Source organism: Danio rerio, chromosome 19, assembly GCF_052040795.2.
Source record: "Danio rerio strain M-AB ecotype USA chromosome 19, GRCz13ab, whole genome shotgun sequence".
Classification (NCBI taxonomy): domain Eukaryota; kingdom Metazoa; phylum Chordata; class Actinopteri; order Cypriniformes; family Danionidae; genus Danio; species Danio rerio.
The window spans coordinates 2,227,574-2,245,000 of NC_141039.2; the positions used below are offsets into that span (position 1 = coordinate 2,227,574).

The 17,427-nt window shown below is 36.1% G+C and overlaps 3 protein-coding genes across 52 annotated transcripts in view; 2 read left to right on the forward strand and 1 right to left on the reverse strand.

Annotated features, from left to right (window-relative positions):
* ptk2aa (protein tyrosine kinase 2aa) overlaps positions 1-14,217 on the forward strand; it is a 108,677-nt gene extending 94,460 nt beyond the window's left edge. For 31 of the 50 annotated variants that reach the window (XM_088651346.1, XM_088651332.1, XM_088651335.1 and 28 more), the window contains 4 exons: positions 1,523-1,617; positions 7,320-7,475; positions 8,211-8,291; positions 10,459-14,217. In XM_088651346.1, coding sequence (XP_088507472.1) covers positions 1,523-1,617; positions 7,320-7,475; positions 8,211-8,291; positions 10,459-10,665 — 539 coding nt within the window. In that variant the 3' untranslated portion in view covers positions 10,666-14,217. 50 annotated transcript variants of the gene reach the window in all.
* The window catches only part of dennd3a (DENN/MADD domain containing 3a), a 400,395-nt gene that overhangs the window by 142,141 nt on the left and 240,827 nt on the right, over positions 1-17,427 (forward strand). The window lies entirely within an intron of this gene.
* Positions 15,072-17,427, reverse strand: part of rplp1 (ribosomal protein lateral stalk subunit P1) — a 3,120-nt gene continuing 764 nt past the window's right edge. The window contains 3 exon segments of the mRNA NM_200029.1: positions 15,072-15,189; positions 15,966-16,077; positions 16,594-16,668. Of these exon segments, the coding sequence (NP_956323.1) occupies positions 15,107-15,189; positions 15,966-16,077; positions 16,594-16,668 (270 nt within the window). The 3' untranslated portion in view covers positions 15,072-15,106.

Below are 17,427 nucleotides of genomic sequence, written 5' to 3' on the forward strand. Positions count from 1 at the left end.
ACCTAATAAACGATCCAATAATATAACAAATACACTATTAAATTAAATAAAGTACTTTGTTTTGTTCATCTGAACCTGTAATTATGACTGATTCAAGACTGTTATTACTAGAAAGGTGTGCATCTTGTAATATAGTTTGTCAACTTTTTATTTATAACATTAATAATTCATGTGATATGTTTTGTGATGTTGCAGTATTTAAAATCTTAAATAGTAATTCTTTTTTCAATATCCACACTTTAAAGGTGCCATATGCTGCATTGGAATCAGAAGGTCCATAATTGACCATATATGGCTTGTGTCGTGAATATTAATGATTACATGCAAATGTGGAGGGCATGGCTCGTGAGTCTCTTCACAGTTTGTTTTGTCTTCTGATTGGCCCGTTGTCCACCGGGATTTTTTTTACATGTAAATGAGGAAACAGTAATTTCCATATACTGATCTTTTATTATTCTAATATGCCTCGGAATATTCAGATTTCCCTCATAGGGCACTTTAAATATCTGATGTATAAATACAGATAAAAATGTAGCTGTTTTTTAAATGTCCATATTGGTTTTGTTTTAAATGTAAATGTTTTAATATAAATGCGTTGCTTACAGAATACAGGGAGCAATATGCTTCAATATTTAATTTGTGTTCAGTAACTTATTACTGTGCTAAAGAATCATTCTGCTTTTGCTTGAAAAAATGCACCAAACATTCTTTAAATGCTTTCAAATGTAATAATAATTCTATAATAAATAATTCTTACTAAAACACAATTATAATTAATTTCAACTTCATTTTCAATGTTTTGAGTTTGATCGAGTAAAACTTGGTGTATATTATTTACTCAATATGATGCATGTTTGGATGCACTAGTGGTTGTTCTGTGTTTTTAATTATTATTAATATTTTATGTTTTTTTTATTAATTTACTTATTTACATTTTTTCTGTATTTTTGTTATCATTTGTATGAAAAATATTCTAGATTGTATAAATATTTTTGTTCTGTTTTGTGCTTATAAAAAACTTAGAAATAATATATATACACACACACACACACACACACACACACACACAATTGAAGTCAGAATTATTCGCCCCCTTTTGATTTTTATTTTCTTTTCTAAATATTTCCCAAATGATGTTTAACAGAGCAATTAAATTTTCACAGTATGTCTGATAATATTTTTTCTTCTGGAAAAAGTCTTATTAGTTTTATTTTGGCTAGAATAAAAGCACTTTTTAATTTTTTTTTAAACCATTTTTGGGACAAAATGATTAGCCCCTTTCAGCTAGTTTTTTTTTTCGATAACCTACAGGACAAACCATCATTATACAATATATATATATATATATAAGTAACATTTGTTTCACTTTAGACATTTCCCAGGCTTTAAAAAATGCAATGTTCAAATGTACACACAGAAAATACATAATATTAATAATAACATTTGATATAAGATATTGATATTGATATAAGTTATAAAGTATAGTATAAGTTATAACACTGATCTTCTTCATGTCCTGCAGATCTTGTGGCTCCTCCAAAGAAACCTCCTCGTCCCGGAGCTCCAGCTCACCTGACTAACCTGAGCCCGGCCGACAGCTATAATGAGGGCGTCAAGGTACCAAACACCCACACACACACCCATAACGAACTAACACCCATCCCGCATGATGATAACGAGTTCTGAAGAGCCGCATGCTGATTGGCTGATGTGTTCTGCATGCTGCTCTCATCCACCAAACATCCTCCAGTTTCCCGCTCAAACACCCACATGTAGAGTTCACACACAGTTGATCTCCGTCAGCAGAAAACACTCAACGTTCAGCCAAACCTCAGAGAGAAAACACTCCGAGGAGCCGCGCTTGTGGGAAAATCCACGTCCATCTTGAGCTGGAAGACATTCTCGTACAGCAGAGGAAGAGAAAGGAGTTTCATTTAAATGTTGAAAAGATTTATTTAGGCATTAAAGTGACAGAACTTTGATTTTTTGCACATTAAAGTGTTTAGTTGCACAGGGAATAGCCATTAATACATTGTCAAAATTATAGATTATTAATTAATCAACAATTATTTGAATATTATCCAGAACTAGAAAGACATTTTGTGAATTTCCACCTAGCAATGTCTAGTTTTTGGATTGTGATATGCTATTTTAATCCATTTTAAAGGCGATTTTATCAGTATTTAGCCAATATACAACTATCATAAAAAAACAAACATCAACAAAAACTTATTTATTCAGCTTTCAGATCATATATATATAAACCTTTTTTCCAATTTTCCTCCTTTTATTTGTTGTTTCACAACACTTTATTAACTAAGCTAAATGAAAAATTCTGCTAATTAGTTGTAAGTGAATAATTTAAGGGCTCCTATTATACTAAATTAACATTTCTATATTGTTTGGACATAAACATGTGTTGGCAGTGTGTACAGATCCACACTATAATAATAAAAATCTATGCACTTTTATCATTTTAATCTCTATAAATCATAATCAGTGTCTCAAAACAGGTCGTCTGCAGAATCTGTATGTTATGACATCACAGTTCTCAAAGCCCCGCCCATAACTGTTAATGGACGCATTATATAATGTATTATCCTGGACAGAACTGAATAAACTAAATTAGCCTTAGTGTGTGTTTGTGAATGTGAGTGTGTGGGTGTTTCCCAGTACTGGGTTGCAGTTGGAAGGGAATCCGCAGTGTAAAACATATGTTGGATAAGTTGGCGGCTCATTCCCCTGTGGAAACCTCTTATTTATAAAGGGAGTAAGCCGAAAGAAAATGAATGAATGAATTAGCCTAGAACCCTCCCCGGGGAGGACTCAAAATGGTCAATTGTGGACACAATTTATAGGCTCCGCCCATTACTGTTTAAGAGCCACACCCATTGCTGCTAAGAAAAACTGAGAAGTAACAAAATAAATGTAAATCCTCAGTCATGGTTATTTCCTCATATCTAATTCTGTAAAGCAGAGATGTCAAAACTCCACCCAGTTATGGAGCTCATTTGCATTTAAAAAGACACGCATGAAAACAGCTTCTTGCATAATGTAATCTATTTACTGGACTGTTCATTAATTACCATATATGGTCAGAAGGGAATTTATTTATAAGTGGGTGGAGTTTCACATGGGCTAGATTGTGAAGTCTTGTGTTCATCTGTGCAATGTGAACATCAGAACAAAGATGTCAAAACTCCGCCCTGTTCTGAAAGGGGGTGGGGAATATAAGCTCATTTGCATTTAAAAAGACACACACAGCTTTTTTTTTTTTTTTTACTTGTACCCCAAAATAAGCATTTTCAACATGATGTAATAAATAATCTGTAAGATATTTTGAGCTGTTAATGGGAACACCAAACATCTCTCATTTTTTGATGAGGTTTAATAGTTCTCTAAATTTCAGGTTTATTTAGCATATAATGAATATGTAATGAAGCTGTTTGTAGCTTTAGTTTCCTATAGGAACTATTAGTTGGTGGTCTCAGTTCTCCACACACACACACACATACACATACACACACACAGAGACACACACACACTCGACTCTGGCAAGATTTTTGGAGAAAGCATGTTTATTTTCCCCCGTTGCTCTTACATAAGAGCTGAGCTTCGCCTGGCTCAGTGTTTTTGGTTTTCCTGTTTTCTTAACCTTCAGCTGATTCTCATGAGAAGCCCTTGAATATTCAGCTGGATTAAAGAGAGAGGAAAACACGCCAGTCCTTTCTCAGAACACACACTCAAGATTTTCTCTGAATATGGAGAGAGAAGAGCGTTCACTGGTTCACACACAGCCTGTGATTCATCTGTTCACACAGCACGTGATAGAGGCAGATAGCAAATATTCCCAGATCATTTTCAGACTTTTTTTCATTCAGTTTTATTATAGTTCACTGATTTAAAAAAAAGACTTTTAAAATGAAATAAAAGTTTGATTAAATATTAATAAAGTTTTATATAACACATTTAGTTTAATTAAAGTAACATTTCTCATTTCCATTTAGCTTAACTTGTACTTAAATCAGGGCTTAATTTAGGCACCTCAGTTTACCGATCCCCGTCCTTCTCCTTTCACTTTCCTTCACACCTCCTGGGTCCACCCGATCTTCACTTTCATTTGTGAAAGGGCGGCATGAACACCGTGAGGTCGGCCGACTGTCGTTTGCCTAGAGCACCAGTTACACTTGCGCCGGTACTGACATGCACACTATAAAAGCTACTAATGCAAGCTGTAGTTCACTTAGATTGACCCAGCAATTTGATGGTACAAATGTTTCGTTACCTCTTCCTCCTCAAGTAACATGCCGGATTTGTTACCCCAATCTGTTCCGGGATCTCGCAATTTACAAATTAATCACTGACTACAAAAAATATATATTTTTATATATATATATATATATATATATATATATATATATATATATATATATATATATATATATATATATATATATATATATATAAAAATTATTAAATCTAACTTGAAAAGATGTGCTTTAATTAATATTTAATCTTTTATTTCAGGTTTATTTAGCATGTAATGAGCTTCAGTTTCCTATAGGAGCTATTAGTCAGGAGTCACAGTACTACACACACACACACACACACACACACTACAGATTTATTCATTCATTCATTCATTCGGCTTAGTCCCTTTAGTCATTAGGGGTCGCCACAGCAGAAGGAATCGCCAACTATTCCAGCGGATGCACTTCCAGCTGCAACCCAGTACTGGGAAACATCCATACACACTCATTTACTACGGCCAATTTAGTTCATCAACTCCCCTATAGCGCATGTGTTTGGGCTGTGGGGGAAACTGGAGCACCCGGAGGAAACCCATGCCAACACGGGGAGAACATGCAAACACAGAGATAACAACTGGCCCAGCTGGGACTCGAACCAGCGACCTTCTTGCTGTGAGGTCACAGTGCTAACCACTGAGCCACCGTGTCGCCCCAGAACTATAGGAGTGAGTGATATTAAAATAAGCTCTCCATCATTCCACTGTTTTTCCTATCTCTTATGTAAGAGCTCATATTTGTCTCTTTTCCTCCTGGAGTTGTTGCTCTTCTGCTGGATTCTTGTGCAGATCCTGAAGCTTTGAAGATTCCAGAGTATTAGATCAAGTCTGATCTGTCAGGAGGCTGAAGTCATGAAGCGAGAGCTCTGCTCTGTGTGTGTTTCTCTTGGATGTGGACTTTGTTTGAGCTGAAAGATCTCTCTCACACACACACACACACACACACACACACACACACACACACACACACACACACACACACACACACACACACACACTTGTCTCCTCTCTGTGCATGTGTTTATGAGTTGTTTTGTTTGCATTAATAATGTTGTGTTGTGTTTCTGCATCCCGCTCTTTCCTCTGCACGCTCTCCTGCTTTATGCTGCACTGTTGCACGTAGCCCTGGAGGGTAAGACCCCTGTGTGTGTGTGTGTGTGTGTGTGTGTGTGTGTCTGTGTGTTTTCACTGTATGAACACTGGTAACTGATCTGTTTAGTCAATTGCTGGTATTTTTTATTTACACTGATAATTAATACTCTAATATTTACGATATAATATTGCCAAGAATATAGCACAGCATGTTGTTATAGTAATATTTAGATGCTTAATATACACAGATGAATGAAGTCTGGAGTCGGATAAAATTCCAAATTTCTTTCTTTATTTACTTTATTTCTTGTGTAAAGATGGTTTGAATGGAGGATAAATTGATTAAGAAGAAAATAATTGATCTTAAAAAAGGCCTAAATTCACCAAAGTATTCACCTTAATCATTATAAACAGGTATTAATGGTTAAGTGTCTTTTTGTGGAGCCACATATAAATCAGGGTTTCTGCAGGTTTAACAAACTAAATTTAAGACTAGTTTAAACATTTTTAAGACCATTATGAATGAAATTTTAGACTTATGAAGGGCTAAATGCTAAGGTTTGTTTTTCAAATGGGTCAGGTGGAAAAGACCTATCAAAAAAAATGGCAAAAAAAAAAAAAAATAAATAAAATATATATATATATATATATATATATATATATATATATATATATATATATATATATATATATATATATATATATATATATATAATTTAATACATTTAACAATACAATAATACATTAATAATAAAAAGTAAAATATTTTAGATATTTCTTAGTAAAATATTTTAGATATTGTATAAAATCAAGCAAGCTTTTCTTGTATCCATACACTTTTTTCCAACATAAACTTTCTTTTAAATATTTTTTAAAAATGAACAAATGTTAAAAACTAAAATAAACTCAATCTGTGCACAATAATCTGTCCAGGCCGGTGTCCTCAACAGTAAATACACAGAGAACTTTTAAACAAATGTTACTGTAAGGAAAATAATTAAAGCATCATGATAAATATAATTAAAAATGACCTAAAATTTAATAAAAAGATAAAAGTTTCACTGAGATGATTGTTGGTGATTGTATGGGTTTTGACCAGATTTGGCAGCAATACATGAACAAAGGAAAATTTTGACCTGCTTAAAAAAGGCGTAAGACCTACAACACAACATTTCAGTAAATTTAAGACTTTTTAAGGCCTAAAAATTTGGATTTTGAGATGTAAGACATTAAGACCCTGCAGAAACCCTGATAAATGCATCCTTAAATGTTCAATAAAACAAAAAAATCATTTTTAAAAAGAGCTAAACAAAATTGGTCAAACAACAACAACAACAGCAGCAGTGTATGTTAGATCTACAGGTGAAGGCAAAATTATTATGAAATTTTAATTCTTCAAATGTTTCCCAAACGCTGTTGAACAGAGCCATTTCCACTGAATTTCCCTTTATATTTAGTCTTCTGGAGAAAGTCTGATCTCAAAACAAATTACAATTTCACAGGAAAGCGAATAGAAAAGCTCATCAAATGTGACATTTTATATTCATGATTTGCACGTCTGGGAAAGTCATTAGAATGAGCACAGATTTTCTATAAATGTGTATATTAACATATTAAATATATGACATCAGCTTTTTAATGCTCGAGTTGTTTCATTATTGGTCTTTTTTAAAAGCTAATGTGAAGTTTTTACTCCTGTATCATCTTTTTAATTGAATAATACAAATCTGACCAAGTACAAAAACTAATCCAGCAACCTTCACTATCTGGAAAACTTTGTGTGTGTGTGTGTGTGTGTGTGTGTGCGTGCGTGCGTGCGTGCGTGCGTGTGTGTGTGTGTTGTTTCTGGAGTAAAGCTGCTGCTGCCATCTGCTGTCATAATGAAGTACTGCTCTCTGTGTGTGTGTGTGTGTGTGTTCAGCTTCAGCCTCAGGAGATCAGTCCTCCTCCGACAGCCAATCTGGACCGCTCGAATGATAAAGTGTATGAGAATGTGACGGGGCTGGTGAAGGCCGTGATCGAGATGTCCAGCCGCATTCAGCCCGCGCTGCCAGAGGAGTACGTGCCCATGGTCAAGGTGAGCCCCATGGGAGAACATCACTTCAGTCTGATAATACTCAATACAATATATATTAATCATGAACATGCATATAGACACTTAAAAATAGATGAACAACCACTAATATAACAATCTGAAGAACAGAATAACCTTCTTAACAGCAGCAAGTGATGATTGAATTGGTGATTTAATGGTAATCTTTACATGCTAATCTGACTCACTGAGATGTTACTTATAATACTTTATGCATAATACTGAATATTTACAGTGCAGTACTTTGTTAACTGTACATACAGCTTAGTTAGTTAACATTTGATAATTATACAGATCTCGATGAAACTGCTCGTTTAATAGTCTTAGGTGATGTCACTTTAGTTAATTCCTCATAACTCATTAAGTCATAATTGTGGATTTAATTAAATAGAGTTCATATCTAATGTAAAGCCAACATACTGATGTTTACTAATGAGACTTGTTCATACGTAATAAAGTGTTACCTGTTGAACTTGATCATCCTCTTGCACTGTAATTTTTGTTTACATTTATGAACATGTAAATATAATGAAGCAACTTTTTAGGTCGGTATTGGGACAACATCGTATGTATCATGGTGAAAACTTTAGCAAATAATCACAAACAAGAAAATCTGATACCATCATAGTCTGAAATGTGTGTGTGTGTGTGTGTGTGTGTGTGTGTGTGTGTGTGTGTGTGTGTGTGTGTGTGTGTGTGTGTGTGCGCTCTTTCTGTCAGGATGTTGGTCTGGCTCTCAGGACTCTGCTGGCGACGGTGGATGAGACTATACCAGTGTTACCAGCACACACACATCGAGAGGTCAGAACACACACACACACACACTGATTTACTGCTTCATTAAAATATAATACAGCCTACATAGTTCATACACATTTATTACATTATTTTTGCATCAATCAAAACAAATAATAATCCTATATTTGTACTGTGTAATTATAGTTGTGTGTTACTTGCATTAATTATTAATCTATGGTAAAACTTTTTATGGATCAGTTATTATTCATAATTATTAAATCAGAAATGCGCTAACAAAAATATCTTGCTAGTCTGCGTTTCAGCACACTATTAACCAATGCTTTGATATTTATATTTATTACATCTTGTTAATATCTGTATTCATAAAATGTTTGATTTTATTTTTATAGTTTACTTTCTATTTAAAACTGTTCAGTCTGTATTTATCCACAAACATTTAAGAGTTCACACTTAGATATGCTTGCCGTTAATAGCAAGTTTAGCATGTTGTCCCGGGAGAGAACCCTGAGCTCGGAGATACTTGAGCCCAAGGCTCCCGCCCGGTCAATAGGCATATAAGGGGATGCGAGATCAGGTAGGTCTCGAGAGCTCCCCAGGAGATGGGTGGAAGGGGGGACTCTTTCAAAAATGAAGATCGAGCAGTAGAGAGAAAACAATCCACGCTTGGATCACTCTGATGATATTATTACTGATTACAGATGAGCAGCCAGTCGTACATAATCACATGACGTGCTCCTCTCGAAATTAGTTTGTGAAACTTCTCTTGATATTTTCTAGAAGTTAACGCTCATTTATTGCATTATTTGCTTTTGCATCAGTCAACTGAAAACTGTCTAAATATAGCTGTGCATCACATGCATTAATTATAATATTACATCATTATTAACTATAAAGTGTCTAAATAAAAAATCATTTATAAATCACGTATAGTATTTAGAGGAATTTATGTTTTAACATCAGAAATGGGCTAACAAACATTGCATCCTTGTCTGTTTCGTAACACTATTAATCATTATTGTGTAATAATCAAATTATTTACATCTTATTAATAACTGCGTTTATAGAATTTCTGATTTTATTCATAGTTTAATTTCTAAGTTACTCACAAAAACAGTTTAGTCTGTATTTATGCCACAAATGTTTGATATTTTCTAAAGTTAACGCTCATTTATTGCATTATTTGCTTTTGCATCAGTCACCTGAAACTGTCTAAATATAGTTGTGCATCACATGCATTAATTATAATTATTTTACATAATGATTAATCAGCTATAAAGTGTCTAAATAAATCTTTTATAAATCATGTATATAATTTAGGATTGATGCTTTTACGTCAGAAATGCGCTAACAAACATCTTTGCGTTTCATAAGACAATGAACCTTTGTTGTCTAATAATCAGATAAATTACGTCTTATTAATAACTGCATTCATAGAATTTCTGATTTTATTCTTATGGCTTCATATCTGAATTACACACACAACCGTAAATGTATCGCAGGAATATTTTTGCCTCATTAAAAATGCAGCACAGTGTAATAATAGTAATGTTGTAACACATGGTGAGTTTGTTTTATTGTGAACTTATTTCTGAGACAAATCTATTTTTGCTTTATTAAATATGTAGAATAGTCTAATAATTAATTTAAAAACTATTTAATTTACATATGTTTAGACTTTTTTGTGCAAGTTTGAAAGAGTGCATGTAAATAAACATGCTTAAGATTGATTGCGCGCTGATTGCGGCAGGATGCTTTAAAAAGAAAACTGTGGATTAAATGTATGAATTAGGTTTATTTTACTTGCATATGTAAACACGTGTTAAAAAACAAAGAGTATGGCATGCATTACTAAAGACTGATTTATAGACAGTTTACATGTTTATGTACATGTATGGGTTAAAGGAAATATATTTCCTGCTTCTTCATACCTTGTTTTGCCTTCAGATCACTTAAAATAAGTTTTAAAATCACTCTAAATAAGTCATTACAAATGTTATCAGCGCTTATTAACAGCAGCTGTCATGGTTGTCTGGTGATGAGATCCGTCCTCCGTAGGCTCGATCGTCTCATTTCAAAACACTCGGTTCAGACTGTGTGGACTTTGAAGGACTCCCCTTTAAAGTCTCTGAAATAAGACACGGCTATCGTCAGTCATTGCAGTTCTGCTGTGTGTGTGTGTGTGTGTGTGTGTGTGTGTGTGTTTCCTCAGATTGAGATGGCGCAGAAGCTGCTGAACTCTGACCTGGCGGAGTTGATCAGTAAGATGCGTCTGGCGCAGCAGTACATGCTGACCAGCCTCCAGCAGGACTACAAGAAGCAGATGCTGACGGCGGCTCACGCGCTCGCTGTGGATGCCAAAAACCTGCTGGACGTCATCGACCAGGCCCGACTCAAGATGAGCCACCGCACACACTGAGACCTCCACACTGGCTGGATCATCACGGAGGAACATCACCCTTAAAGAGACACACTTCACCCAAACATCTGATCAATGTTTATGAGTTGAAGAATGCTGGAAACTGGCTGCCATTAGCTGTTTCTATCCAAAGATGAGAAGTAGATGCATGCGCAAAACTGGAATATTGCATAAAACAAGCGAATATAGCAGAAAAAGAGACACTCAATCATCACTTCCTGATCAACATGCTCTAATATCTGTCAGAGGAGTTAGTTTGATGCGTTGGGATTCGCCACTGTGGTGTTTCTTCTCTAATAAATAAGTTGCACCTCAGAGACACAATGAATGCGGTGGCTTTTGGAGGCGTGAGACGGGAGCACAGACAGATGCTGGAGGGAAGAATAATAATACTGAAGCACTGTGATGACGGAGGGCTGAGGTAGAGATCTGCGCGGGACTAAATTTTGAATCCCGCTCCCGCCAGGTTTTAGCCCGAACCCGACCGCTCCCGCTTATATTAAGAATTTATTGTCCCGCTGCCCGAACCGCCCCGTTTTCTGCCCGCCGCGCCTGATCCCGCTAAAGAGCGGGGGAGAACAAAACCGAAAATCCCCCAGTGCGCGCGCACACTAACACACACACAAGCACCAAGCAGACACACAGGCGTTTGCTGTTATATCAACTCAAAGGGTTGTAATACCATGTATCAAGTACCAATGTAATACCAAAAGGTTTTATATGAAGGTATATAAATACTAAGTCGCGCCAGCTTACTCTCGGGCGGATTCCGGCCCAGTTGCGGCAGCGTCAGCTCGCTTACGGCCGCCGCATCTGGCCCAATTGATTCGGGCCGGAATCGGGCAGTGAGTCCACAAGCATCCGGAGTCCGGCAGCCGGAGCCGGGCTGAGTGGTAAGTCTCCGGCAGGTGAGAATCTAGCCGGAACTGGCCCGAGTGTATTTTGCTATCTGGGAAAGCTCTCTCTCTCTCTCTCATTCGCGCTCCCGTCCCAAATTAAACCCGTTACCAACCGCTCCCGCGATTTATTCAGAAATTTATTCCCGCGCCGCAGAAATCTGGTCTGGTCCTGCGGCGCCCGCGGGACAGCCGTGGGAATGCAGACCTCTAGGCTGAGGCCTTTTACAATCAGCACAACAACATTTCACATCTGCAACAATGGAAAGCTGGAAACATGTAGAGCCGCGGTCACGCTAGAGTTTGACCGTGCGAAATCAGTTCTATGGTGCTGTCAAAAGGGGCGGGATTAAACAAGATGATTAGACATTTTAAGTGAGTGATTGGTCCATAGAAATTTCACTGAACTTTGCAACACAGCAAACTGCGAAACCTGTTGCATGAGCTTGTGTTTCCAGTCTGTCCCATTCACATAGTATGAATGGAAGTCTATGGGGAGAAAAGTGCAGTGTGACCACGGCTTAAAGCTGCAAACCAACATTAACAAAGCAAAGTCCCTGAAACGCACATTTATAGCATCACATCATCTGAGAAAACTAAAATCACATCACTTTATTAATGTATGATGAAGTTTATTCACTAAATGTGTTTCCGTCGTTGTTTATTCACATGTTTTGTCCATATAGGATACGCTTCGCTTGTTTTTTTTAATGCAATATTCCAAAATGCGCATAAAAAGTGTAATGACAAAGGCAAGACGACAAACATGTTGCTTTATTTCAAGATTAATCAAATTTCAACTAAATTAGTTCATTTTTAGCTCGTCAGTTTGATTGATGTAAGGTAAGAAGTTCATATTATTCAACAACAAAAAAAGAAGGCAAGATTTCTTTTTTACAGTGTAGGTGTTTGGAAACAGCGACTGACTCCCATAATAGAAAATCAAAATGATTGGATGGTAATTAATGGCAACCAGTTTCAAAAGCTCTTCAAACTAGATGAAAGAAACTCATACAGGGGTCTGTTCTTTGTACGTGGATTACTCCGTTAGCTGAATTCGGTTATTGACGATTTGATCCAGGATTGTTTCGTTCTTCAAAACTCATCTGAGAGTGGCGTCATAACAGCTCAAACCTGCTCAGGAGCAGCAGCTTATTTCATATCAGCAGGATCAGATCAGGTCATTTCAAGCAATTCTAATACAGAAAGTGTATGCTCAGATTTTCTTACAGTAGTAGTTCTATACACTTAAGATAGTAAAATAATAAAAAAATAGATAGTTTCAGTTTAAAGTTAAAAATATATAAATTAAACTGCAATCTGCACTGTTATGGGGTGGTTCTCCCCAAGGGTTTTAAAGAGTGTTTATTAATATGGACTTTAGATACTAACATGTACTATTTTAAGGCACAAACCCAGCTTTAGTACAATGTGTGTATAACAGCAGACGTGCACAACTTTTTTTTTTTTGTTTAAGGAATACATTATGCAGTCATGTTTTGACAGCTAATATGCTGAATCAACAATGAGTTGATGCTCCACAAAAGTTGCAGACACCTTTACCAATATTACAATGTTTATTTATTTAATGTAAAATTTATTTTAACAGCCAGCTGTGCTTTATGCAGATTAAGAAACTTGACTAGGCCTGGGCTACTATAATGGAGAAAATCTGCTCAATGTAAAACTAAGAACATACTGATTAAATACTGAAAGTGCAGCACATAACAAATGAAGTTATTGCATATCATATTGAACAGATCGTTTACTACGAATTAATAACTTTTGCTCATGTGGACCATTGAATATTGATCAGATGATGTCATTACAGTCAGCCAATCGTTGCATTGATGATCATGAGTTCTATTTAACACATATTGATCTCAGATCAGTTCATCCAAACATTTTAATCTGATTTGCAAGCTTGTCTGAAGAACCAAATTAGCCTGAGATCAGTCATCAAGAATAAAACCCATCTTAGATCGTTTAAGCAAGGTATGAAGAACAGAGCCCTGGTTTAGGAAGAGTGAATATCACTGATGTTTGTGTGGCGTCTCTTTAAGAGACTCTTCAGGATGTGCTGGACTGAAGACTCTTATCTCTCTTGTTTTAACCGTTCGTTGATTTGCTATATCCAGAAATGAAGTTGGTCTTCGTGGTCTTTCTCAAACCTACAACTGGAAGATTCTCCAATAACCCAAAGGCTCGTCAAGAGACTGTAGTGTTTTCTAGGTGCTGATCTTCAGTTAAGCTGCATCCTCCTGAAATCTTCCTCTGGAGTTGGCTCAGGACTCGTGTACAGACTCAAGCCAAACACAGTCATATTGAACATATTTTTGAAGAGATCACAGCTATAGTATGAAGAGCAGAACATTCTGCCGGGACTGAAGTCAATATAGTCACATATCAGGCACTTGAAGCACATCTTGGTAAATGGTTATAATCAGAGCTGCCTTCTCATTTCATCAACCCGTTTCTCCTCTGTACAGTTATTTTTTACCACACTAAGGGTGTAAGGAGCCCCGTTGAGTTTGGACTAGATTTTCTTTGTGTACAGAACAATCGTGAAATCCATTTCTTTTGTCATTGATATAAATTATTCTCAGGAAGAAGCAACTGTACAGATCTTTTAACTAATAAAATGGTATCTTTATCACTGTGGGTCTTTAGTCTGGTTTCTGCTGGAGTTATTCCTACTGAATTAACCTTTTAATGTCTTATAGCATTGGAAATTAAAATTCAATTCTGTAGTTCATCATTTTAATAATTATCAGAGGGAAAAAAAGTCTACTTAAAGTCAAAAATGCTGAATTATGCCTTTAGAAATGCTCATCATTTTCAGCACCAAGTAAACTTCAGATTCACTTTATGGAATACTAAAGCAGATTGGGAAAAATGTTTATTAAATTACTATGTGCATTAGGTCATTTCATTATGCAATAAAATGTAACTTTTGTTCCTTTAGTGTGTACCCAACATCTGTTGTTTTAATTCTCTGTAAAGAAAATGACATTGCTTAGAGCAGTGCTTCTCAAACTGTGGTATGTGTACGACTAGTGGTACGTGGAGGAATCTCCCAATAATTAAAGTAAACACTTTTAACCCTTTAATGTGTAAAATTATACTGTGTGTTTTTCCAAAACTTTTTTCAGGTCTGGAAAACGTCATGTCAAAATTCAATGACTTTTCCAGGTTTTCCATGACCGTATGACCCCTGCATTAGCCGCTCACTGGCAGTATACGAGTATGGGAAGAAACACTCGCTCTGCATATGCCCTATTGCATTCTGTTGCATTGTTTGGCATGTTTTATTCATTCATTACCATTTATAAGTTGTTAAGTCATATATTATCAAGTTATATTTAAGGCACTACACAAAACAAATGTATAATTATGTCATTAAACACCAATCAATCTGCATTTTTCAGTTTTAAAATTAAGACCTTCAGCACCGGTGCATTGAATACTAAAGCCCAAAGCCGTGTCCAGAAACGAGACGAACATCATTTACAGTTTCTATGTGTTTTTTTATTAAAAGAGCTGCTTTAGTCGAACAGACCGAAGCCCATGTCGTCATCAGACTCCTCAGACTCTTCTTTCTTTTCCTCTTTCTTCTCCTCCTCCTTGGCTGTAATGCAAACAGATAATAGAGCTTAAAATCAATCATCCTCAGATTTAATGCACGCACTGTAACAAGTCAAACATGGCCTTCATTCTATAACGCTTTCAAAATCTTGCATTCATCTCAGATCAAACGCAAGTTTCTGGATGGTTACAACAAAAACAAGTTTATGGATATTTGGTGTGGGGAAAGCTGTAGGCAATGAGTAAATCATGCATTACAAATGTAATAGTATTAAAACTCACTGCAATCGATAGAGTATGTACTTAAAACATTGCTAATGGTTTTTAAATGGGGTTCTGAAGTATTTGACATTTACAGTACTGACCATCAAGCATCCCAATTGAATAATTCAGAAATCAACTGCTGAGTAATGGGTTGGGCTGTTTAACAAGATTTAAAATCTGAAGCGAAAATTGTTGTGAAAAGTGTTGCTGAGATGCACAGATGTACTGCTTTTATTGGAAAACCCAGTCAGATAGTTTAATGCAGCTAATTCAATATGAACTTGCTTAAGCTGTGGTTAAATCAGTAGCATATATGACAACATGCCTGAAAAACATCACTCTTAGCTGCGTGATTACTCGCATCATATTATAAAAAATATTAAGAGATGAAGACAACCACTTCAGGCTTTTTCTTTTAATAATTTGTATTTTAGGCTTTTCCAGAGAGAGCACTCTTCACTTTCAGAATCTGTTTTAGGGTTGTTTAGAAGGTGCTACTCAATGTCAGCTTGCACATCATTAAATGTACAGTAACAGATGATGGGTGATGTTTACCTGGAGCGTCTCCACCTGCAGGAGCAGCAGCACCAGCAGCGGCAGCAGGAGCAGCTCCACCTCCTGCTCCAACATTACAGATCAGACTGCCGATGTCCACGCTGGCCAGAGCCTGAACACAAGACACATCCCATCAGACTCGAAACAATTAAGCTGCTGTACAGCGCGAGGGCTTAATTCAAGAGCAATTCTCTGCACAGCAGTTTTTAACAGTCACATGTATATAGAAACGTTTAAGATGATTTATTTCATAGTTTATATTTGTTTGCATGCCTATTTGGTTAAGCATTTCATATTTTTAACATGCATTAAACATGCATAAAATCTGAGTCTTGAATCATACCATCAAGATGCTCTACAGCAGGGGTGTCCAAACTCGGTGCTGGATGGCATGCAGAGTTTAGCCCCAACTTTCCTCAACACACCTGCCTGGATGTTTCTAGTATACCTAGTAAGAGCTTGATAAGCTTGCTCAGGTGTGTTTAATTGGGGTTGGAACTAAAATGTGCAGGACACCTGCCCTCCAAGACTGAGTTCGAGCACCCCTGCACTACAGCATGAGGACTTGATGGAAGGCATTCACATTTATCCCTCCATCATCCTCCTATCAGATAGGAAATAAACTTGCCTTGGCGAAGAGACCAGGCCAGAAGGGCTCGATGGTCACACCGGCAGCCTTGATCAGAGCGTTCAGCTTGTCCTCCTGAAAAACAAAATTAGAGAGAGTTCATATCAGTGCATCAACTCATTTAATGCAAATACTGTGCAAGACAATAGCAGCGATCAGATCAAAGCAGCAAAATTATTTGTAAGGTTATGGTTTTTGAGATGCTACAATAATATTTGTAGGTCATTACGCCCCCGAACATGCTTTAAATTCACCTCTAATAGTCTCATTCACTTGTTGGTGAAAGTTTTGATTGTGATGTTTGTTATTAGAATATACACTGAGTTATTAAAACAACATCAGAAAAATAATTAATTGACTAAGTGCAAATCATATATATAATTAGACCATTTCAATGTGGTCATGTCATTGGCCGTGAACATTTCCTGCTTATCAAACCATTTAATTACTGTAACAGGCAGTTCAATCATAACTTAATGTTAAAACAGCTATCATAACTATCAATTTTTAGTTCTTGGAAGCTATACAAATTTAAAATGTAAAACTGGAAACATGTTGGAACCTTATTTTTTTGTTTACATCCCTCAAAATAGTCTACATGTTTTATCTTGATAGACTACTTGGACATGGACTATAACTATTTTTCATGCATTGTTAAGAATTGAAGTACTTGATTATGGTCTTATTCAGCAAATAACAAGATATAAACCTCAACGAATATGCTACATTGGTGCAGTTATTCAACTAAAAACTGTCAATAAAAAAAAAAACACTTGTAAACAATCTCAACTAAGATGAATGAACTACACACGTACTTTTCACAACATCATTAAT